This window comes from Rattus norvegicus, chromosome 1 (genome assembly GCF_036323735.1).
Source record: "Rattus norvegicus strain BN/NHsdMcwi chromosome 1, GRCr8, whole genome shotgun sequence".
Classification (NCBI taxonomy): Eukaryota; Metazoa; Chordata; class Mammalia; order Rodentia; family Muridae; genus Rattus; species Rattus norvegicus.
In genome coordinates, this window is record NC_086019.1 from 227,849,830 (window position 1) to 227,873,712 (window position 23,883).

The 23,883-nt window shown below is 37.5% G+C and overlaps 1 protein-coding gene across 1 annotated transcript in view; it reads right to left on the reverse strand.

Annotated features, from left to right (window-relative positions):
- The window catches only part of Tmc1 (transmembrane channel-like 1), a 170,754-nt gene extending 148,049 nt beyond the window's left edge, over positions 1-22,705 (reverse strand). The window contains exons 1-2 of the mRNA NM_001415991.1: positions 22,589-22,705; positions 9,565-9,672 (exon numbers count right to left, since the gene is read on the reverse strand). Coding sequence (NP_001402920.1) covers positions 9,565-9,568 — 4 coding nt within the window. The 5' untranslated portion in view covers positions 9,569-9,672; positions 22,589-22,705. The remainder of the gene's footprint in view (positions 1-9,564; positions 9,673-22,588) is intronic.
- Between the last annotated feature and the right edge of the window lie 1,178 nt (positions 22,706-23,883).

The window sequence follows — 23,883 nt, forward strand, 5'->3', positions numbered from 1 at the left end:
AGAAAGTAATCCATGACCTCGTTTGTGTAGTACTAAGGACCGTGGATAAGTAAAGATTCTTTTTCATCCCTGTGTCCTTGGTTAACTATAGAATTTGTACCATAGAATTTAGAAAGGGACCACAGCTCAAAGGTCTCAGGTCCACAGTTGCTTCTACTAGGAAGAACCTGGAGATTAAATTCTCCCTACCTTAGGGAACTGAAGGAACAATCACCTTTACATAGGATTGTTATAAGCAATGAGGGTAAAGAAGGTCTCCAGAAACAATAAAGAGACCAGATGAGAGAAATAAGTGCAGTTTTCAGATTCTTGTGAAGATCAGAGGGTGCGAACACAAAGCAAAGGAACTGAAGGAAGCCCATAGGGAAAAGCACACTTGCACGGAGCCATATTGGATTTGGGCCTAGCCGCTTTTTGACTGCATGGTTCAAAGTGACTCTGGGCTGTTTGGCCACAGAGACTCACCCCTAAGATGACTGCCATAAGTCTTAAGATTGTTGGACAAAGCCTCTCCCATGAATTTACGGCACAGGAAGATAACATTCAAGGGATGCCTCAGCTCCCTTAGCAGATACCAGTTATCTCCTCAGTCTACACCCGGTGTCTCCACCACCTGACCTCATCGCCTGACTTCTTTGCCTCCAGCTATCACTGCCTATACCCTCATCTCCCCCTCCTTCATGTTTCACAAAGGTCACTCCCCCTACCTGAAAGCCTTAAAAGCTGTAACATTCATCCCAATAAACGAGACCTTGACAACAGAATCTTGCTTGGTCTCCTTCTTCTCTCGCCCCCCATTTAGGCCCAAGGGTAGCGCCCCTTCGGGACCCTGAATAACTGGGTCCCCGCTGGCGGGGACACACACTATGTGACAAAGTGTGAACAGAAAAGATTATCTGTGTTGGGTTCAAAATGGGACTCCAAATGTCCCCAGGGCACAATGTCCTAAACAGAAGTACTCTGACCAGATAACTAGGAGGATTCTTACTAGGTCAACAGAAGCTTAAACTTGGAGTTCTCACACAGCAAGTTTCTGTGTACCAAGAAAACCATTACCTTCCTTATTTGCCTCAATGGTCAACTACCTCAGGCAAGGACATCTAGTTCCCAATGAATCCTAAAAACCTGCTTCAGCTCATCCTGCTACCAGACTCTCATCCTGTCATATGAAATTTGCTTACTTTCCTACCCAGCTAGGCTTCACTCTTCTTGGATGCTAATAGTAGTTCATTCTCTCACTAAACTTTCCTTTCTACTCACAGAGGGGTCCAGTTTGGAGGCTTCACGGCATCCTTACAATTTGTTAGGTAAAGGGGAAGAGGGGAAGTCAAAACTCCTGAAGAGCTTGATCTCTTTGGGAAGGGGGTTCTGCTTCTTTTCTGTCCTCATGAGGCTGCAGTTATACTGTGGCATTAGATGCATTGTAGAAACAATTCTGAAAGGCTGAGGATACAGAGATAATGCAAGGAGGCTCTGCTGGCCATGTAGGTTCAGGGCAGCGTGGGTGCCCTCTTTTACTGAAGGTAGCCATGCATGTTTCTGTAATGTATCACTTCTGTCTCAAGGGTTCTGAGCAAACTAAACACAATAATAGGTGCATGTGATCACCACAGTATAATACCTGGCACAGAAAGCGCATAATAGCCTATTCAAGTTTGGGGCAAAGTTCATTTAAAATTCTAAAAGAAAATACATCTATTTTGTATCATGCTCATACTTTGGACTCTATAAGTAAGAAAATTGTGATCATATTTGGTCTGATATAATGTTACAGGCTACTGACTAGGAAAAATATATTACTCTAAATTCTCTCTCTTGTCATTCATAGCTCCTCTGGTATGCAAGCCTGCTAATGATAGCAACCAATGCTGAAAGTTAGAGGCCACCATATTCAAACTTCCATCATCTAGCTGACAGTCAGCCTCATGGTCCAATTGTTGTCATCCTTAGAAGTTAGAGGAAGAAATGTGGTACAGACTTTGATCAATAAACAGGGGATGAGGAACCATTAGGTCTTTCAGTACAACAACAGAATTGGTTCATTAGAAAGAAAGATCCAATAGTCAATGGAGTGTGGAAGAAGAGATTTCTACGTTCTTCCTCATACAGCTTCAAATTTCTATTTTTGGCAGTGTTCTGGTACCCAGAGGACAAATTATCATGACTGTGTATCAGTAGATAAAAAGGAGATGTGAAATGGGGAACACTTAGTAAGGGCTTGACAGGCTGCCAAATCCTGAAAGTCTGGACCTTCTCCTTCCTCATATATTCAGAGTTAAGATTGAGACTTTTTTCCTTCATTTATGGTAATCAATTTTATTTTGATTAAATGCCAGAAGGCTGAGACTATAACTGTAATCATCACATCCTGCAATGAAAGATGATGGTCTAAGATTGAAACTAAGCGTTTGAACAGATAAGAAAGAGAACAGAAAGGTGGTGGTGGTGATGATGATGATGATGAAGATGATGATGACAATCACAAGGACGACGTGTGTGTGTGTGTGTGTGTGTGTTTATGTATATGCAAAAAGCAGAGTTCTAACTAGAGAAACAGAAAGTACAGATACTAGCTCCTTTTTATCTTCCTTACCCTTTCCTTTGTTTTACACAAGATAAAATCACTTTGTCTAATGGGAAAAACCTCATCCTTATGTCAGAACATAAGATCACTCTGTGACCCTGCTTAGTCATACGGTCTTGGTTATGTTTCAGGTGCTTGAGTTAAAGCTAGAAGCAGGAGGTTAGTGTCAGAGCTACTCAAATTTCTAAGTTAAGTGCTCTCAAAAAACTAATTTGGAGCTCAAAAACATCCCCCATAGAACTTCACCTCTGGCTTTTAAAAGCAATCAAAGCTTCCCTGTGAGCCTATCTCATGAGGAATGAAATATCATTGTGAATATATGTGTGCTTATAATGTATGTGTGCATACACATGTTATGTGCCTGCGTGTGTTCGTGTGTGTAGGTTTAGAATTCTCATTGTACAACTTTCATATTTTTCTTAAGCATCTATTTACAGAGTGTTAAATCTAAGCAACATACGGTGTTTGATAAAGCTGTCTGTTTCCCATCAAGCAAAATTATCATCAGCGTCCTCAAGACTAGATTTGAAATTATCTTATTTTTTATTCATCAGCTCAGCCTGGTAATATTTGGAATAAAATTTAATGTAGATTTCATGGACAAAGGCCATCAGTCTTCTCTTTATTCTGAGTCCCTGAAGGCTGCCACTGTCTACAGACCCTTTTTCCTGTCTCGCAAATATCGACAGATTTCTAGCAAGGAGAAGCTGAGGTAACTCTTCTCCGACTTTATCATGTGTCACTGTCACGAAGAAGCCTGTGAAAACAGACAGCAGCATCTTATAGTAAGAGTGTGGCCATACTTGCGCAAGCCCAGGAACTGCATCAAGTCAAAGGCTTCCAGAGCATGCTGGGATTGAGAGTGCTTATCTGTGAGCCATTGCTTTGAAGCAACCTGCTGGGCAGGTTAGTGAGTAACCACCCCCTTCAAGAAACTTAACTACCCTGTCCTAGAAGTGATCTATCTTTGTCATTATGTAGGTCTAATGAGGTTTTGATTACTCTGGCCAATATGTGTTTTTCTTTTCAAAGTTTACATTTGCCTCCTGGAGGTCCTTTGAATTTTCAAACAAATTTCAAGGCGGGATTGTGAATTAATGTAAGCATTTTGAGAGACATCCTAGGATAGTATATGAAATTGTATTAATTAACTCAAATCACAGTTATCTTTGTAGTGATCTTCTAGTCACAAATTAGGTGAGTTTATTTCTACCATCTTTAATTTGTTTTAGCAATATTTTATAGTCCTCAATGTTCAAATTTTGTACTACTTTTTCATTTCAAATTGATGCCTAATTACTTTGTACTTATTTATGATATTATAAATGATATGTTTTAAAGTTCTATCTCTATTATTTGTACACACAGTGCTTAATTTTGTATATGGGAGGGACTGGAAGGAGGAAAGGGAAAGTAGGAATGATGCCATTATATAATAAACCCAAAAAGTCAAAGAAATAATTTTTAAATTGAAATAATAAAAGAGAAGACCCTGCCTCAACAGGATATAAAAATCAATTCTTGAAAGTTTGTTTAAGAATGTATTTACCTGCACCACACAAATAAACAAATAAAGATTAAAATTAAAGAGTGCATTTGTCTGATGTTCACATTCAAATAATGCCACCTCTCAGAAACCTGTGAAATATTTCTACCTCCTCCACCTCCTGGAAAAGTTTTGACATAATTAAGAATTCTCCCTCAATTATTTGGCAGAATAGTCTAGTGAAGTAAATAGGCTTCAAGAGATATTTAATCATAAATTCAATTCTCTATGAGATACAAAATGTCTTGAGTGACTATCATAAGTAATATCATAAGAGTAATGTGTTTAGTCAGAACAGCAAGGAGAAAGAGAATTAAGTATTAGCATTCATCCAACTTACTCTGTAAGCCAGGCTGGTCTCAAACTCTCAGAGATCTGCCTGCCTCTGCCTCCCAAAGTGCTGGAATTAGAGGGCTATGCCACCATGATCCAGCCATCTTGTCTCCCCTACTTAACTGCAAATGCAATGGGTCTAGCTACCTCATGTTCATGCTGAAACTCCTCTGCTATGACGGACTACACTCAAACTGTGAGTCAGAAACCTTCTTTTTAAAACCAACTGAACAAATGTACAAAAATGGAGCAAAGAGGAAAAGAAAGAAGCGACAGGAAATAATTTTTCGTCTCTTATTTGACTCATGAGCCATTCAGGAGTGCAAACTTTAGTTTCAAAATTATTGGTGATTGTTAAAAGGTATTTTTGGTATTGATTGCGAATTTAATCCTTTAAGAAAAAATACTTTGCATGATTTGGGTCCTCTTAAATTTGGGTCCTCTTAAACAAGAACATTTATCTTGTTAAATGTTCTGTGTGCACTTAAAGAGAATGTGTAATGTGTCTCTTAATCATAATGGGACTATTTTATCAATTTTAATTACATCAAGCTGCTAATAATGTTATAAATGTCTTATATGTTTTCACTAATATTTTTACTTATTTTTCTATCAATTACATAGAAATGTGAACTAAAGTATAACTGTATTTGTATATATGCATATACATACATAAAAAACTGTATTTTGGGGAGAGGGTTCTACTATGTAGCCCTGGCTGCTTTGCAACTCATTAGACCAAGCTGACCTCAAATTCACAAATATCCAATTCCCTCCAAAGTGCTTGGATTTGTTTATTTTTACCTGTAGTTATATTAATACTTAAGTTATAATATTTGGTAATTTCTTTTTAGTTTTCCCTTGTTAAATTTACCTTTATTATAAAATGGCATATTTCATTCCTAGTAATATTCTTTGCTTCGAAGTCTAATTTATTTCATACTAATTTGACTATTCTGGCTTTTTGCATATAAGTAAATATATGTTCTACATCTTATATCTTTAACTTCTTTTATTCTTTGAAAGAGGGATTTTTATAGGAGTCAAACAGATTTTTCTTTTTCATCAGACTTGATTGTTTCTAACTTTTAACTAGACTTTGACTTTCCTTTTACATATATTGTAAATATCTGCCTTGTATCATCTGAATTGATCTCTTATCTGTCAACATGTTTCATATCTTATAGTGTCATTTATATTATAGAAATTTTATTATATATTTTTACTTTCTTCTATTACCCTTCATTTTTCCCGTGGATTCCTGGACAATCAACATAAATGTATACAGCTGCTTTCTTATCAAGGTTTTCACCTCTCACTTATGGGGCAATTATACTTATTTTTCTATCAGGTCGATGTATCTTAAGACTTTCAATAACAGTATTAACATTTCGCTCATACAAAGTTGTATTGGATTGGTATCATGGAATAACTGATAGGCATTATGAGTTTTATTTGTTAGGTGTGTAATTTTTTATATTCATATAAATTTTTTCTGCTTTTACCTGATATGTAGTTATATTTCCTGGTAGCATTGTGACTTTGCATAACTATGTGACTGGTGGTGGGGAATTCCACTAATGCATTGGCTGTTCTTTTTCTAGGCACACTCACTGACCATGGCTTAGTAGGAAAGTCAAACAAGTTGATGAATGAAATGCAAAACTTAATTCTGCAGCATAGTTAAGGAAAAGTCAGCAACATGGATGAGAAAACCAGCAACGCAGACAAAAGTCATCAGCACAAATGAGTCATCAACAGACCGAAGGGATGGCTCACCAGGTGAGAATACTCACTGCTCAAGCCTGTCAGCTTAGAACAGATCCCCAGGACCCATAGGCCAAGAAATGCACTTTCCATCCCTCTCTCTTTTCTCCCTCTCCCTCCTCCCTCATCTCTCTCTCTCTCAAACATATGTCCTTGATAATAAATAAAAACTTGAAACAAAAGAAAGGCAGCAATATGGATGAGAAATTAGGCAGGGAAATTACGATTTTTTTTGAAAACAAAAAATAGAGACATTTTGAACGAAGTACTCAGTAAATCAAATAAAAAATAGTAGAAAAGCATAATGAACAAACTATGGAAGAAGGAGAGTATTAGGGATGGAGGACAAGGTCAAGGACATGCTACATTCAGATGTCAATTATGCATGTGTTCATGTGCAGGTGAATGTAGTAGAGATTTTGTTTCTTGAATGGCCCCCCACAACAATGACTAGCCTATGTTGTCCTACAGGTGGCTTTCAAATTTTTATTTTATTAACATAGACCATCCAATGCCTTTTTTACCTCTAGATATATAAGTTCTTGCTATGCCCTTTCTCTCTCCTGGCAATTGCCTTTGGGTTCCTTCCACTTCAATAGCCAGACTCTTTAATATTTATAACCACACTAAGATTAAATACTTTCCAGACTTAAACTTTGCCATAGGTATCTATATAGAATATATGCTGCATTGAATTTTCCCAAATAGAAGTAACAAAGTTCTTTTATCCTCATATAAGGCACTGACAATATACCAAAAGAAGTATTTCACCAATGGCTTTATTGGACTTGCTTAAGTTGCATGGGTGAAGAGTTTCACAGGTGATCTCAACACAGCTGCATCACTGCAAAGAGTTAGCTCATTGTAGGTGGCAACTTTAGAGAATCAAGTCTGAATTATGGGGACATGCCTTCAGTTAATCTTCCTTCCTGCCTATCTCCTAAGTATCTTACAATACTTCCTGGAGTATCTCCTAGGATCACTTGCAGCTGCAGTGTGATATACAGTACATAATATCTAGAATATCAAATGATTGTCTTGTGACCCTCCCATTCATCCTGCTATGGAGTATTAATGGCTCAGTGAATGTTATCATAGACATAACCATCTAAGTATTGTTTTGATTATTTTGTTGTCATGACTACAGGTCCTGGGTACTCTGCACTCCAAGATAGTGGTGGGACACTTGTGTCATGCCCAGAGGAAAGCAGACATATTACAGTAGTATTGCATCTAACTCTTCTCAGCAACCCATGGAACTTTCTTCAAAGTAAATAATGTTTTTGGTCATAAAGTAAGTCTTGGGCCATAGGGAGGTCTCAGCAGTTAAGAGCACTGGCTGCTTTTCCAGAGGTCCTGAGTTCAAGTCCCAGAAACCACATAGTGGGCCACCGCCATCTGTAATGGGATCTGATATCCTCTTCTGTGGTATCTGAAAACAGCTATGGTGTACTTATATACATAAAATAAATAAATCTTTTTTAAAAGTCTTAACAAATTTGAAAGAATCAAAATAATTTAAAATTTTTTCAGATCATAGTATAACTAGAAATCAATAGCAAGAAAAAGCAACCATGAAAATATCCATATGTGACTCAGTACCATGTACAATGGATATACACAATGAGAATATTTTTAATTAATTTTTCAAAATCATAAATTTCAAATAATTCCTCGTGTACTTCAAGGTATTAGTGAAACAAAGGTAACGTGAATTCAAAGGGAATAACATGGATGAGGGCAAAAGTCAATGAGACTAAGAGAATGGAACATAGAATAAATTAAACAAGGAGATGGCTCTATAAAACCATAAGGGAGATTGACAAATTCTGTACAAAAAGAGAGAGAAGAGCCTAGTTAATAAATTAGAAATTTAAAAAGGGAGCATAACAGCAGGTACCAATGGCATCCACAGGGTCACTAGGAAGTAGTTGACAAACATATTTCAAAAACACTGGACAACCTTGAAGAAAATGACAGATGAGTTTCTAGACATAGCAGTCTAGTTAAAACAAACCAACTGGACCTAAACTTCAGAAGATCAACAACGAGCAAACATTTGAAGCAATGCTATATAGTCTCCCAACAGGAAAAGCCAAGAACTGAGAAGATTCAGCATCAACTTCTACCAGACCTTTAAAGAAGAGTTAATACCATTATTCCTCAATCTATTGCACTAAATAAAAAGGAAACACTACCAAACTCATTCCATAAGCTTAGCAGGTCTACATAGACAAAACTGTTTTGTTTTGTTTTATTTTGTTTAAAGAGACTAAAATGTTCTACCTTGTAATACAGCTTAGAACTAGGCTTTATGAAATATTCCAGAAACTTAGAGATGTGATAGAAGGTTTTAGTCAATTAATTCTTCTTCCTATTGATTGCCAAATTACTCTGTTAGACCCTTTTATTCTTATACCAAATTGTGTCACGATCTCTGTTACTTCCAGCTACCACCACGATGTCCTAAACAGAAGGAGTCTAGCCAGGGAAACAGAAGGATGATAGTGGGTAAGTTTAACATTCCTGGGGAATCCCATAGAAGGGAGGTTTCTGTGTTCACCAGGAAAGCATATTTCTTTGGGTCGAGTTTATTTACCAGAAGCCTCCCTTAATTCTCTCACAAAGGTCAACTATTTTGGGCAAAGGCATCTAATTCCCGGTCAATCCAAACAGCTTGTATCAGCTCAAAGAACCTCACCCTGCTGTCATATGGATATATATGTATATATATATATATATATATATACACATATATATATGTATGTGTATATATATATATATATATATATATATACCTTCTTGCTTTTCTGCTATTTTGCTTCTGCCTCCTGAGAGATATAGCCTTGCAGTTTCTTCCTCAAACTTTTCTTTCTACCCTTAGAGTGGTTTAGCTCAGGACTTTTACTGTGCCCTCCCTTACAATCTTCATTTTACAAAGAAAATGGAAGCACATGCTCATGTACATAATCAATGCCTTAGTTCACTTACTAGGATACATTTAGCTTCAAGAGTAGTCACGTGCTTCAGGTGAAAGAGCAATATTTTGTTCTTAGAATCAAATAAAGAGTTCAACTTTTACCTAAGAAGTGGTACCCTTTTTATTTGAGTGTCTGTTTCCACTTCATTAATATTCCCAAATCATAATCTCCTAAGAATTTTGTAGTATGCAAATATTAAATGTGCCAGTGCCTGATGGAGAGAAGGGCACTCCAATCTACATTAATCTAACAAAAACAATAATTATAAAGTAAATACTTTCATTTCAGAATGTCACAATGTCACAGCCACTGGGGAGGTAGGTGGAGGGAGTGTGGAGGGGGAAGATAACTACACATAAAAGAGTTGAGGAGAAATGTAATTTTGCACCTTAATAATTAATGTCCAGGACAGAAGCTAAGAAGAAAATAGGTGACCTTACATCAGAAATGGCCAGGCACACCTATAGCAATGAGAGAGACAGAAACTGAGGATCTAGATTTAAAGAGTTTAGAAGGCAGGACTCCACCTTCCAATAAGCAACACGCTTCTAATAAGCAAGTCAGCTGATCAACCTGAAAATCAACACTTCTCAAATCTGTCTAGAGACCTGACTGAGAGGAAGGACTGCCCCATTATGGTAAGAGGAAGTTTGCATAAGTGCTGTTACCTAACTCTTTTACTACTAAGAAATTTTAAAAGTTACAAAATTTAGGAGCATGTGGTCTCTACGGAGAAAGTCCAGTCATGACTGTATTACTTTCTCAGGTTTAAGCAGACAAAGAAGTCAAGAAATATGATGGATTGTACTTTTTTTTTTGCCATACTCCAATATCCACGTATATTGTAAGGAGGAAGGAATCAAACTATAAATTCTCAAGACCAAAGGAATGGATGGCAATGGATGAATGGCTTATTTGACAGTTGTAGAGTGAGAAAAGGCTTATCCAAGTGTGATGGTTTGAATAAAACTGTCCCCCATAGGCTCATAGATTTGAATGTTTGAAAATCAGGGAGTGGCTCTGTAGGAGGTATAGTCTTGTTGGAATAGGTGTAGCTTTGTTGGAGGAAGTGCGTCACTGGGGGGTGGGCTTTGGGGGTTTTCAGAAGCTTAAGCCAGGTCCAGTGTCACCCTCTTTTCCTGTTCCCTGGAGATTTAGATACAGAATTCAGCCCCTTCTCCAGCACTATTTGCTGCTTCCCAGCATATTGATAATGGACTACACCTCTAAAAATGTAAGCAAGACCCAATTACATGCTTTCTTTTAAAAGATTTGTCATGATCAGTGTCTCTTCACAGCAATTAAACACTGAGACCAGCCAAAGGGACCTAAGTAAGCCAAGGGACGGAGGCTATGTTTAACTGCAGAATTGGAAACCAGATCCTAGATGTCCTAGAACAGCAAAGTCTCAAGGAGGAAGTCATGTTGGAAATATAGGTAAACTGGGCTAGCGTATGCGGCTTCCAGGGGTTACTTAGACCAGACCCTGTATCATTCTTGCTTTTCTTATTAATGTAGTGATTGCAAGTCTTTTCTTTTGTGTCTGTTGCCACCTCATTGCAGCATTCTGAAGCCTGTCAACTTTCACATTTCCATAACCCAGGTCTCCTCTCCTCACAGACAGAGCAACCAAAGATTACCAGAAAGCCATCATGATGTTGCTACAAAACAAAGGCTATTTGCTCACGAGTGGGATGTTTTCTCCTAGAGCACAAAGGCACAGTGCCCTTGCCTATATCTAGTACACACCAATACAAATTTAGTGGCAATAAAAAGAATATATATACATGGAATGAGCTGCTGTTACCATTTGAAGTCTTTAAAGTAAAGCAGCCTTACTATGCCAGAGTATAAGCTAGGATGTTCAGGTCTCCTCATAAGAGGCTGAGCTACTGCTCGCCACTCTTACGAGCTTACTATGATTGATTTTCTTCTGCCAGTGCTACTTCCTAACCTTTCTCAAACCAGTAAATGAAAAGCTGAAACCCAGGCAGTGACATCCCCACCGACACATCTCTCTGCACTATTACAATCTACCTCAAGAGTCCCGACATCTGAAAGACCCATTTCCTTAAAGTCCTGCCTTTGATAACATCTTGCTTACTACAGGAAACAGAACCAGAGGTCAACTTGCATTTCTAACATCCCTCCATGCAGAAGCTAAGGACAAGGACTAGGAACTAGAGTGGACATGGTTCTTCATATGGCCACATGAAGTAAGTCTCAGCGTTTATATTGCAATATTTAATAGCACTCAAAGGTTTTATTTTTATGCTAAATTGTATAAGAAAAATATATTCATTTAGTAAGATTCATGTCTAAAGTGTGTGTGTGTGTGTGTGTGTGTGTGTGTGTGTATAGAGGGTTTGGAGGGAAGAAATGAAAAGGAGAAATGATACAATTTTATTATAATCTCAAAAAATAAAAAATGTGTTTTCTTGCATAAACAAATACATTTTTAAAACTCTGCAGCAGTAATCTTACCCATAAAATATTTGTCATCAGGACTTCTCTTGAAATTTCAAGATATGCTCTGAGGTCACCAATTATACCAAAAATCTGAGAATTCAGGGGTATAGCTTACAGTTTACATGACATATTTCTACTGTCACAAGAACAACTAAGACTTGATGACTGTTTACTGAATGACAATGCAGATCAATAATAAATGGAGTGACCCTAGATTTTGTAACTTATAACATCAAAGTAGCCTCAAGAGACTTGCTTCATTTATGAAGCATATGAAGAGTCCATGACACAAACCAAATGTGAACTAAAAGAAAGACTCAAGTTCAAACTGTGACATTATGGTTGAGAGAGTCTAGATAGCAATTAACTACAGTGCCAAGCACCTCATCTTGTCAGACCCTCCCGGGTACCCTGCATTTCCTAACAAAGGAATGCCCTGGCCCAGTAGTGACACACCCAGATGTACACCTGGGCAATGGTCCATTCGTTCCTGTCTTTTGGTCTCAATCTTTGTTCCTGGGACTTGATTTCTCCCCAGTAAATTTGGGACATGTACTTGGTCTATATATTCTGTAAATAAAGCTACAGATTTGGCATTCTCTCTTAACACGAATGACCTGACTATGTGTGCTTTTTAATTCCTCAGGCTTACGCCCAATTCTTGGTACCGCATCAGTGAGGTCATTGACATCATCTCATGATGATGGGTGTGGCACCATGCATTGATGCTAGAGGGATCAGTGTGACACATGTGAGCCATGGCTGAAAATGCAACAGCAGGCAACAGAAATTTCTATTTTCTAGGGAACAGATAATGTGCCAATATTTTCTTATAGATACATGGATGAAATCACGCTAGCTAACAGGAGAGACAATGGGCACTGGGTTCTGGACAACAGCAATATTGTAATATAGGAAAGCCACAAGAGGCAGATCTTACGGGCTTCATATTTTTGACCAAGACTGCCTAACTTTCCCACCATGGCCCAAGAAATACTTTTCCAAGAAAAGTGTCAGTTTATGCAACTCTGAAAATATTAAGAAGTAAAATAGATGTATTCCTCCAAGGATTCAGTGGGAGGCCAATATTGTCAACACATCTTGTTTCTGTATTCAGAAGCTTATATGTACACTCAGACTCATAGGAACTCTCTTAAAAATTGTGTCTTTGGGGAAGAGCAGAAGTAGAGAAGAAAAGTTGTTTTTTTTTTTTTTTAATTGAGTAAAGAGCAAAAGAGAATTGGGAAATAAGTAGTTATTCTGTTTGACCTCATTTCTCAAATACTAGATGTCTAAGAACCAGACAATATAATACAAGATCCAAATATAATACAAATTAAGGAGAAGGACATACATATGAGGTAGAGATTCACAAAAATTACCATATGTGAAGCCTCAAGCTATTCACAAGTTGCTCGTACACAATGCTGGCTGTGAAGTAGAAAAACAAAACAGCTAGGACTGCTGGCAAGGATGCTGAGTTGTTTATTACTTAGAAAAGGCCATGATGTTCCCACAAATTAAGGGTACGGTTGCAGCCCAGTTTTTAATAAGTAGAAGAGAACAGTGGCATCAAGGTACAGAGAGACTTGCTCAATATACGCCGCCTAGGGAACACCCACCACTTCAAGGAGAAAAGGAAGATGTGCAGGATAAGCTAACAGACCACAAGCACTAGAAGAAGAAAATGACTCATGGTATTCTGCAGTCATCCTCAAGGTTAGAATGCAATTGACTGGCAAGGCTCAGCAATCAGTAATTAAAGCCAAATGGAAATCTTAGCTAAGATTAGAACAAAGGCCGAAGAGAGTAGGCGGGCTAGTGGATGAGCTCTCCTTAAGAAATTCTTTGATGTGTTGGTTTAACTGCTTCCTTCAAGAGGAAGAAACAGTTCTTTTACCAAAGCTTAGTGTGGCCCTGACAACTGCACTTACCATTCATTTTGGTACGTAATGATACTTGAAAATATAAACAAACCATCTTAAGTCCCTTTTCCAATTGTGAATATGTTTCTCTAAGATGTGTCCGGTAGCTCTCTAGCCCTTTTCAGTGGGACAAACCACTTCACTTTGATAACTTGGATTCATTTTCAGGCATTAAAATATCCAGTCCAGGCTCACATCCTGTTGAAGCAACCCTCATCCTTTGCAACAGTCTCTTTCTGCCTATAGGGAACCCCTACATTATGGGTTCTTCTAGGCATCTTTGATAACAGTCTGTAAGTATTATCACAAAGTTAACCCTGTAGGCAGCCTCCTGTAGATGCACAACCCTTACCTAAACAAGCAATTCTCAAAAGAGAACTGTAGTCACAACTAATTTCCCCACATGGTCTTGGCTCAGGAAGAAATCATAAACTCTTGCCTTGAAAAATGACAGGACAGTAAGGTGTTAATAGCAATTCAGTTTTATCAGAACATATTTGCAGCTGTAAGTACTCTTTAGTGAACAAATTTAACAGAAAGCTTTCTAAGGCAAAGAATGAAAAGTTACACAGAAAGAAAGAAGAGTTGGGGAAGATTCTAGGCTCTATGGACTTCATGTTATATTATCAGATCTGGCACTGTAAATTGGGCTTCATCTCTACTTTACAGATGAGTAAGAGGGACTGACTGAGAGGTGTGGAATAGTTAACAGTGACGAACAGTCATCATTTCATTGATTCAGCTTCCTATATTTATAGGATTCTTCCACTCTATCCCAACATTTTCTGTGACAAGAACCTTGACATAAACATGCACATGTGTACTTAGTCATATGACTGACAAACTAAAAGCTATGGACAAACTCAGCATCAGACCTTCCTGCCATGTATACTACAAAAGATAACTCTTATGTAACCAGGACAAATGAAGCAGAGTGGCAAAAGTCAGAGATCTCTCTCTTACTCTAGCTTTGCTATGGGATTTTCTGGCTCTAACTAATCCCAAGGTTCACCTTTATTCTTACTTTTTTTTGTTCATGAATTATTTCCTGTCATCCTCCTGAAGTCTAGGCTAGGCTACTTAGAACATTTTGCTCTTAACCAACCTGCACTTCACTAACATAGCAGCTTGAGGTATAACTTTGTTACTTATGATTCTACTATCAGTTTCACTACCCAAGCAAGTCTAGGTCTGAGATGCATGAACCAAACAGGAGCAAGGAGAACTGTAATCACCTAATGCAATCAGAATAGATCCAGTTCCCAGATGCTATTTCAGCTCTGCAGCCAAGAGATGACCTAGACAGACCAAAGAACATTCATTACACTTCTGAGACTTTTTATCAGAGAAGCAGAGAAAATAGAAGTTTGAACAGGAGAAATTGTAATAGGCTGATACATCATCTATGCAATCACTCCAAACCTCCTGTCTCTTCCAAAACGCATCTTTTTTCATTGTAATAACATGTTATTTTCAACTTATCCTTTCTGTTTGCCTTATCTACCCAAATAGGTTGTGAGTTTCTTAAACTTAATGAGAAACTGTTTATTTATTGTGATATGTGATAATCAATAGACTTTAGACATTATTTTAGGTGAATTAAAATGAAATTTATACACTTGTTCAAACAGAAGCAGATGGTGGCTTGATTTAGCCATCATACTATAACTCTTTGCCTTGATGGAAAGTGACATTTCACTGTCCCACACCAGAAAAAAAAGAAATGGGTGAATGATCAACATCTAAAGTGAAATGTTTGAGTTAATGAACTCTTTTTCAAATAGAAGCAACTGTTACATTGTGGAATTACGCTATGAGGGAAAATGTTTAAGGAATTCAGTTTCATCATGGTGGTCTTTTTTTCACTATCTAGAATAACTTTGTTTTAGGTTATGCTGTTGCTCTGTCACTTAATATGAGTTACAGATTTCATGACCCTCTTCTGAGTCTCTCCAAGTCCAAAGAAGATATCAGACATAAGCAGAATATCATCTCTCCCATCCCCATTCACTGTACTGTGTCACATAGATAGATGTAAAATTTACAGAAAGACCTCAGTTATTAGAAACCATCATCCTTGGTAAAATGTAGATTGTAAGAAGTGTATACACTAGAAAAAATGGTTTAGAGAGTTTCTTAATTGCTTCCTTATATACTTTAAAATTTATAATAGTTAAAAAGAATCTTAACATAATTAAGCAACATTATAAAAGCAATGTTGGAATTTCACTTCCAGTTCAATACAAACAACTAAAATTCTCTCCCTTTCTTAGGCAAGCAAGAAACCAGAAAAAACATCCATGGCATCTCTTTCCTGGCTTGCTCAATAGGCAGCCCCAAATCAAGAAGGATTTCCTCTGAAAGGATGGAGGTAAATTGGATGAGCCACACACTGCTCTATCTTTTGCCTAAAGAAAAATTTTCTAACTTTCCAACTTGGTTGAGCATTGCAAATGTGTATAAATGTGGGTCCAGAAAAAGATGCACCGAAGAGGATTAGGCAAAACAGTTCCTGGATCTCACAACATTTAGAAACAGGTGAGATTGTTTACATGAGGGAGGAAGGAATTCATCCTTCTGTTCAAAGTTCCAAACCAAATTAGCCAAACTTACTGGAACAAAACACAAAACAACTCTCAGAAGCATTCCAGCAATTCCAAGATGGAGCTGTGTAATTTCTATCTCAGAAGAAAACGTTGAGAAATCCTAAGGAATCATATTAAATTTGACAACAATTATAAAGAAACTCTAAAAAAGGTCGATGAATAAATCCAAAAACAATGACACGGAATGCCAAGGCATCTCTTCTCTTCAGAAACTTAAAAAAAAAAAATCTTTAAAGCACCAAGGAGCCATGAGTAACTAACAGCCAGAGTTCCACATCCCTTGAACTTCCAAAATGTAGGCAATGTAAGACCTTCAAGGATTCAAGGGTTGAGAAAATGACTGCCAACAGATTTTACCACCCAAAACATCATTGGAATGTATTTCAACAGAAAGAAAACAATACCAGGGGGATGGTGAGATAGCTCAGCTGAAAAAGATTCTTGCTACCCAAAAGTGCAAACACAGTGGCTTGAATTTGATAATGGAAACCCACATAAGGGTTGAAGGAGAGAGTTGAGTGTACAAAGCTGTCCTCAAAACTCCACATATGTGCTGGGCATGTGTGTATGTCATATACACACACAACCATACACAAAATAATAAAAACCCTTTAAAAGAAAGAAAATAACACCACATGGATTTGAAGCTGAAATTGAAAGAAAAAACACTAGAAACAATAGATATAGATAAATAGAAAAACTTTCCTGATTTTTTTAAGTATTAAAAAAAAACCCAATTGAACGTTTAGAGTTGGAACTGCACCTCAGGAGTAGAGCATTTGATAAGGTTTGGTCTAGCACTAGATTAAAAAAGTATTTTACATACAAGTATATATGTGTGTGTGTAACTGACATTTAAAGCAACGTTGATAGGTTATACAATTTATAATTGATGGAAATGTAAGTAAAAATAATAACAAGATATAAGAGGTGACATATAGAGTATTGTACACACATATGCACATATATAGATATACATATGGATAGTACTAGAAAGGAACATGTCAGGCCATTATAAATACCAACTGTGAATATACAATGTAATAAAAGAAGTACTTAATCTAAATGAAGATAAGAAAACAAAAGACAAAGAACGGATGCGGGCAAAAGAAGAAAAGCAATGAGCATATTAAACATATTAGCCATTAGTAAAATGCAAATTAAAGCCACAATGTGGCTTCACCACACACGTTCTCAAAAGGCTTAAATTAGATCCATTCACAATACCAACTTTTGGTGAGCATGTGGGTCAACAAGACCTCACACACTACTGGCAGAAGTATAAAACAAATGACACAACCACCTTGGAAAGCAATTCTACAGCGACCTAAGAACTGACCAAAGCACAGCCATGATCTACATATCTACAGATTCACCTAGAGTCCCACTCCAACATTCGGAGAGCTTTATTCATCCCCAGATAGAAAATAACTCTAATAATCATCAAAAGGTGAATGGATAAACCATGTGTAAAATACAAGGCAGGTTGTGCTTAGCATACAAGCAGCAAACGACTAATGTATCTGACAATACAGGGGTTTCTCAAGCATTACACTACAGATAAAAGCTAGAACCTGGTCCAGTTCACTTATTATAACTGTGCTTTCGCAGAATACATGCTGATCTACTCATTTGATTTTGCTTTTTTAATTACATGCACTTAAAACTAATAAAACTGATTTAAATTTTCTTTAGATTACAGATACAAGAGCAGTGTTTACTGTTTCCATTTATGTAAAAGTGTGGAAAACACAAATTAATCAACAGCGAGAAAAGCAGCTAATAATTGTTTGGCTGTAGTGCTAGAGAGTATATAGGGAAGTTGTGGCTGTTTGTAGGTTTGGGCTGAAAAAGGCAAAGTTCCTTGGACCAGTGAGGAGCTTCATCTATGGTTGTGATTACAAGGCATAAAAATGTATCAAGACTTTCTGTCTGTGCTTTCTTAAGTGCATGCAATTTGTTGGGCAAAAGGTTCCTACATAAAATAGGAGAAAAGAAATGTAAATATGCAACAACATTTTATCAGTTAATGGGACACTATCCTTTAACAACCAAACTCAAGAAATGCTCTCTTCTCAGAGGAGGAACCTTGAGAACACAGGTTACCTTAGAAACAAACCCTTCACGTTGCTAATTTTCAAAGACTCTTTTTGTCTATAACATGTTTCTGAGTGGCTTCATTCCAATACTTGTTGACACTTGATGTGTGAATTCCTTATTATTTTGTCACAGCACATTCTTCCTGGAGCACTGACTTAGTTAGTTAGTTAGTTTTCTATTATTGCGGGGCTTAAAGTTTCAGAGAGTGAGTTTATGACCATCATGGCAGGAATCGTGGCAATAGGCAGGCAGGTAGGCATGACCCTGGAACAGTAGCTAAGAGCTTACACCTGATCCACAAGCAAAAGTGAGAGTGAAAGTGAGTGGGAAAGAGAGGAGTGGGTGGGGAGAGAGAGGGAGAGAGAGATTGAGCAAGCTAACACAGAATATTGGAACCTTTTGAAACCTCAAAGACAACATCTAGTGACATACCTCCTTCAACAAGGCCACTCCCTTAACCTTTCCCAGTTCCAACAGCTGAGGACCAAGCTTATAAACCTATGGTAGACATTCTTACTCAAACTACCTAAACCATATAACAAGAACAAATGAGTTAATAGATGGTCATATGAAGTAGTAGATGGTCAAATTAATTAATTACTGGGGTGTGTTTCTATGAGAATTTATAAAACCAAATATGCACACACATATAACAGCAACATCTCTTGTAGAAACTGTGGTCTATTTGCCTTAGATACAAAAGGACATCATCTGAGCACCAGAAATTCAGAGTTTTGACTAATTTGTTCAAGCAGAAAAGAGATCTATCCTTGCATGGTTAAAAAACCATTCTTGTGCTAACCAACACTATAGCAGCATAGTGATGACTGGAACCTGATAGGCATATCACTTTGTAATTTACAAACATTTTGCATGAGCATGGTCTCATGGTCTCATTTGCGGACACCATTTAATTCTAACTGTCTTTTAGTTTTAGGATTCATTGACATACTGGTGGGAATTTTCTAGACACCTTCTCAAATTAGCCTTCTATTACTCTGTTTGAAATGTTAAGAGAAAGAGTAGTCACATTTTATGTGACAGTCCAGAATTGACACTCTTTTCACAAAAACTAAAATAAAAAGTAAAAAATAAAAATAAAGGATATGTAATCCTTTAAAGGATACAGATGAGATATACCTAGCCTGTTTCAATGGTGCAGATTTCCCTGATGTATCCTGATGGTTTTCACTGATCGCCTGCCTTCCTGTAGCTCCCAGCTACTGAGCTTTCCTTTCTACATTATCTCTTCTCAACTTTCATCCATATTTCCAGCTCCCCCAATAAGTCGCCCACTGTCTCTCTCCCTACCTATCACTCAGTGCTGCAGTTGTCCAAGGTTCTATTTGTCTGTTTGTCACCTTCTCTTGTCATTTTATATGCTGCTCTCAGCAGCCACATGAGGCCTGGTGAGCGACTCAGTGGCATAGTGCCTGTCTAGTATGTCCAAGGCTCTAGGCACAATCCATAGTGCTTTAAAAAAATTAAAGTAAGGAAGATATAATAACACCACGATCCCTGGTAATACTAAAATCTTATTTTATTACTAAAATCTTATTTTATTACTAAAATCTTATTTTATTACTAAAATCTTATTTTATTACTAAAGTCTTATTTTATTACTAAAATCTTATTTTATTACTAAAATCTTATTTCCAACACCCACCTCACTCTACAGCTCCTCTCTCCACTGGTCCTTAACAATTGCCTTGCAGACCACAGGTCACGTTCTCACTACACATTCCTTTTTTGCTGTGTTTGGTTTTGTTTATTGGAATTTAATTCTATTTACAGCTGACTTGGAAGCCATTCATGGCAACTTCCCTTTCTCATCTTTCTGTATTAAACCTCACAAAGAACTAGGATTTACATGGACCAGGTGTTTCCAAATTTCTACTTTTCTGTGTTACAAACCTCAGGTTCATCTTTAAACTTCCTTAATTGTGTCCTTTTCGAGATTCCAACTGAAACCCTGTCCAACAAATCACTTGTTGAAAGTGTCAAGCAGATAGAAGAACTCCAGAGTTTGAGGACCCCTGCCACCCTGGTACTTGGATGAATAATAAGTACAGGATGGGGCATGTTAGGGTGATGCACCCTCCGATGGAGAGAGAACCAAAAATTCCTTTATGCTGTTAATTTCTCCATGGAATAGAAACATGAGCAGAACCCATACAGTCAGATTTGCCTCCTGCAATCTCTCCACTGACTGCCCAGAGGCACAAGTGCATTTCCACATACTGAGCCACGCACTTATAACTGATAAACTATACTCTTTTGTAGCTTGTTGGAAGTGGCAGAAATGCAATAAGTAATTTGGCTAGATCCTGGCGTCTTACAAGCCCTCAATTACAAACATAATTGTCATGACACACTGACAGCCCATCAGTCAAAAGAGGCAAAGCTATCATTCTTTCCAATGAACTTCACTGAAGTTTATGGAACTACTTTCATTTGCTTATTAAATTAATTTGCACCTATCTCATTTATTCATTCTACTTTTAATTGACAAGTAATAACTACATATGCTATATATTCATGGGACCCAAAATAATGCTGATACTATATAAAAAATATTATATTTTCTTAAATGTAAACCAGACATGGTTATCATAGGAAACCAATCTGGAAGATAACCAAATGCTTATGCTGATCTTTCTGTAGTAGGACTGTATCTTTTTTTTTTTTTTTATTAACTTGAGTATTTCTTATATACATTTCGAGTGTTATTCCCTTTCCCGGTTTCCGGGCAAACATCCCCCTCCCCCCTCCCCTTCCTTATGGGTGTTCCCCTCCCCATCCTCCCCCCATTGCCGCCCTCCCCTGATAGACTAGTTCACTGGGGGTTCAGTCTTAGCAGGACCCAGGGCTTCCCCTTCCACTGGTGCTCTTACTAGGCTATTCATTGCTACCTATGGGGTCAGAGTCCAGGGTCAGTCCATGCATAGTCTTTAGGTAGTGGCTTAAGGACTGTATCTTTTTACCAGAGTATTCTAAAACATTTTTCTGTAAATTTTATATATTTTGAGTGACAGCATATTACATTATTAATAACTATCAAATGATAACATATTATTGTGTAGAAAAATTAGTTAATTAAATATGATAGAATTAATAGAAAGCAAGAGCCTCTATCACTGTGGAAGTAACTCAGCCAGAGAGCCCTTCCCTGCCAAGTGTGACGCTCTTGGTTTCATACCCACACCACATTTGAGTATAAAATTATTAATTCTAAAATTAATAATTATGGATTTGAAAGGATTATTGGGGAGCTAATAAAAACAAGAAAAAACCCAAAGCCCTCCAATAGCAAATTATGTCAACCCAGAAGCCTGAGAACCTCAGATTAGAAAAATCGTGCCTAAGATTGTATTCTTGCCCTTATTACTAGAAAATCAACTCCATATTTCTAAAAGTTAATACATGATTTTCTGACATTTTCAAAAGATTCTTGGGATAAATTTGGCAATCTCTCTCTCTCTCTCTCTCTCTCTCTCTCTCTCTCTCTGTGTGTGTGTGTGTGTGTGTGTGTGTGTGTGTTCTTTTCTGAAAGAAATAACTTCAATACTGATTTGCTTATGATTGCCCAGGTGTTTGACGTTAATAAAACTGGCTGAGCATATTAAAGAGGATACTACCAGCATACTGCTACTGCTCAGATCCCCAAGATACAAGCCCCAGGCTAGATAGCTTTCAGAGATTATCTCTACAATGAGGTCTCATCTTCTCTCCCCATTTTAAGATTAAACGAATTAGCTAATAACAGACTATATGGATTAGGCAAAAACAAATATGCTTGTCTAGGCTTTTGTCATTTGAAAACTCTATCAGTTTGTTTTTAAGAGAGCTTAAATGTTGCCAGAAACAAATTCAAATGAAAGCTAGTCAAACACTTCAAAATGGATCACAGCATATACTATCCATGGGTGCTGCAAATGTACCTTATAGCCAGTGGTAGCCCCCATGCTGATCTGGTCTTGGCTGCTGAAAGCCCACTTTGAGCTGCTACCCCAGAATCTCAATGTGCAGTGCTTCCTTAACATAAGAAAACTAAATGTGGTTACTTTCCAGTGGAGAAACTAGACAAGCCTACAGGAGAAGACATTGAAGAACTGATAAATATATTACCAAGGTCTCAAGAAACAGAGGAATTCAACCACAGAAAAACAGAAGAAACGCTCAAGAGGGGATAAAAAAGCTGAAACAAAATGTGGAAGAAAACGACTCCTTCTAAGTAATGCACAGAATCCCACAAACAGATGTTTATTTTGAAATACCTTTTTTGGGGGGCATCCTGGCGGTATCCTGTCAGAATGTCTCCAATCGGGGATTGCAAGTTGAAGGGACAAAACCTGCAGGTTTGATATAGAACATCCACACACTGCCTACTGCCTGCCACTGAGCCTCCCTGGTGCCATTTCACAGTCTGAAACATAAGAAGGTACTAATTTCCTCACTATTAAAATTGCATGGCTGTTTAGTTTGCCATTTAAGGATGAAGCAATCAGGTCAAAGGGTCCCATTAGGACCTTATACTCAAAAGAAAGTTGGTGTGATCCTATATGCCATATTCACATGAAATCTGTTTTCTTTCCATTTTGTCTGGACTTTCCTGTCTCCCTTATACATTCCTGCATGCTAGGGCTTTGTTCTAATTACATATAGTGAGGGCAGTGTCAGTTCACTCTTAGAAAGGTGAGAAACACTAGCCACTAGCTATGCCTGCTAAATTAAAAGAGTAAGTAACGGAGCTACGCCCACACCTGAACTCCAGGTCAAAGCGGCATAGCTAAGAGCTTTCAATGTAGCATTTATCCTCAATGTGGGGGCGTGACATGACCCACTGTACCCCTTTCTGAACTATTGTGAAGCTAAAACCTCTAAGAGAAAAATTGTTATTTTGGAGGGGTGAAGGGACCTTGGATGTATAGCTTTTTGCTCTCTCATTAGAAATTGTCATGAAAGGAAGACAACTACATTTTAGAATGATTAGAAAGGTTTTCCGTCACTGCAAAGAAAGAAAGACAAGGACAGTAGCAATTTTCAAAAGAAGCCAGGTTTCGAGCCTGAGAACTCTAGCATTCTCTGGTTACTTTGGTGATAGCAGCCCTGGCACGCTGACCTTGGCAGGAGGAATTGATGTGTTTGAAATGGATCCTGTTGGCACATGTATACCAGAGTAGCCTTTGGCTTTGCAAATCGATTTCCGCTCACACATGATGCTTCTGGAATTTATAGACCTGTGTGTAGACATTAGCCTATGAAAGTTCCAAATGACAACTTCAAATTAACTTGTTTTGTAAAATAGCTTCTAGATCTTTCCTTTGTTAGGCACTGATCTTAACTGGGATTGTTACACAGCTAATGGAGTACTTATATTTAGAGACATCCAGGGTAGTTTGATAAAGAAATGAGGTTCTATTGCAGATTAATGTCCAATTTAACCTGACCTATATTAACAAAAGCATAAATATAAAATTACTCTAAAAACCACTTTAACAAGATGAATGCATAAACAAGTTAACAAAAAATACTTTATAAGCTTTGCACCTATAAAATTACAACAGTAAAT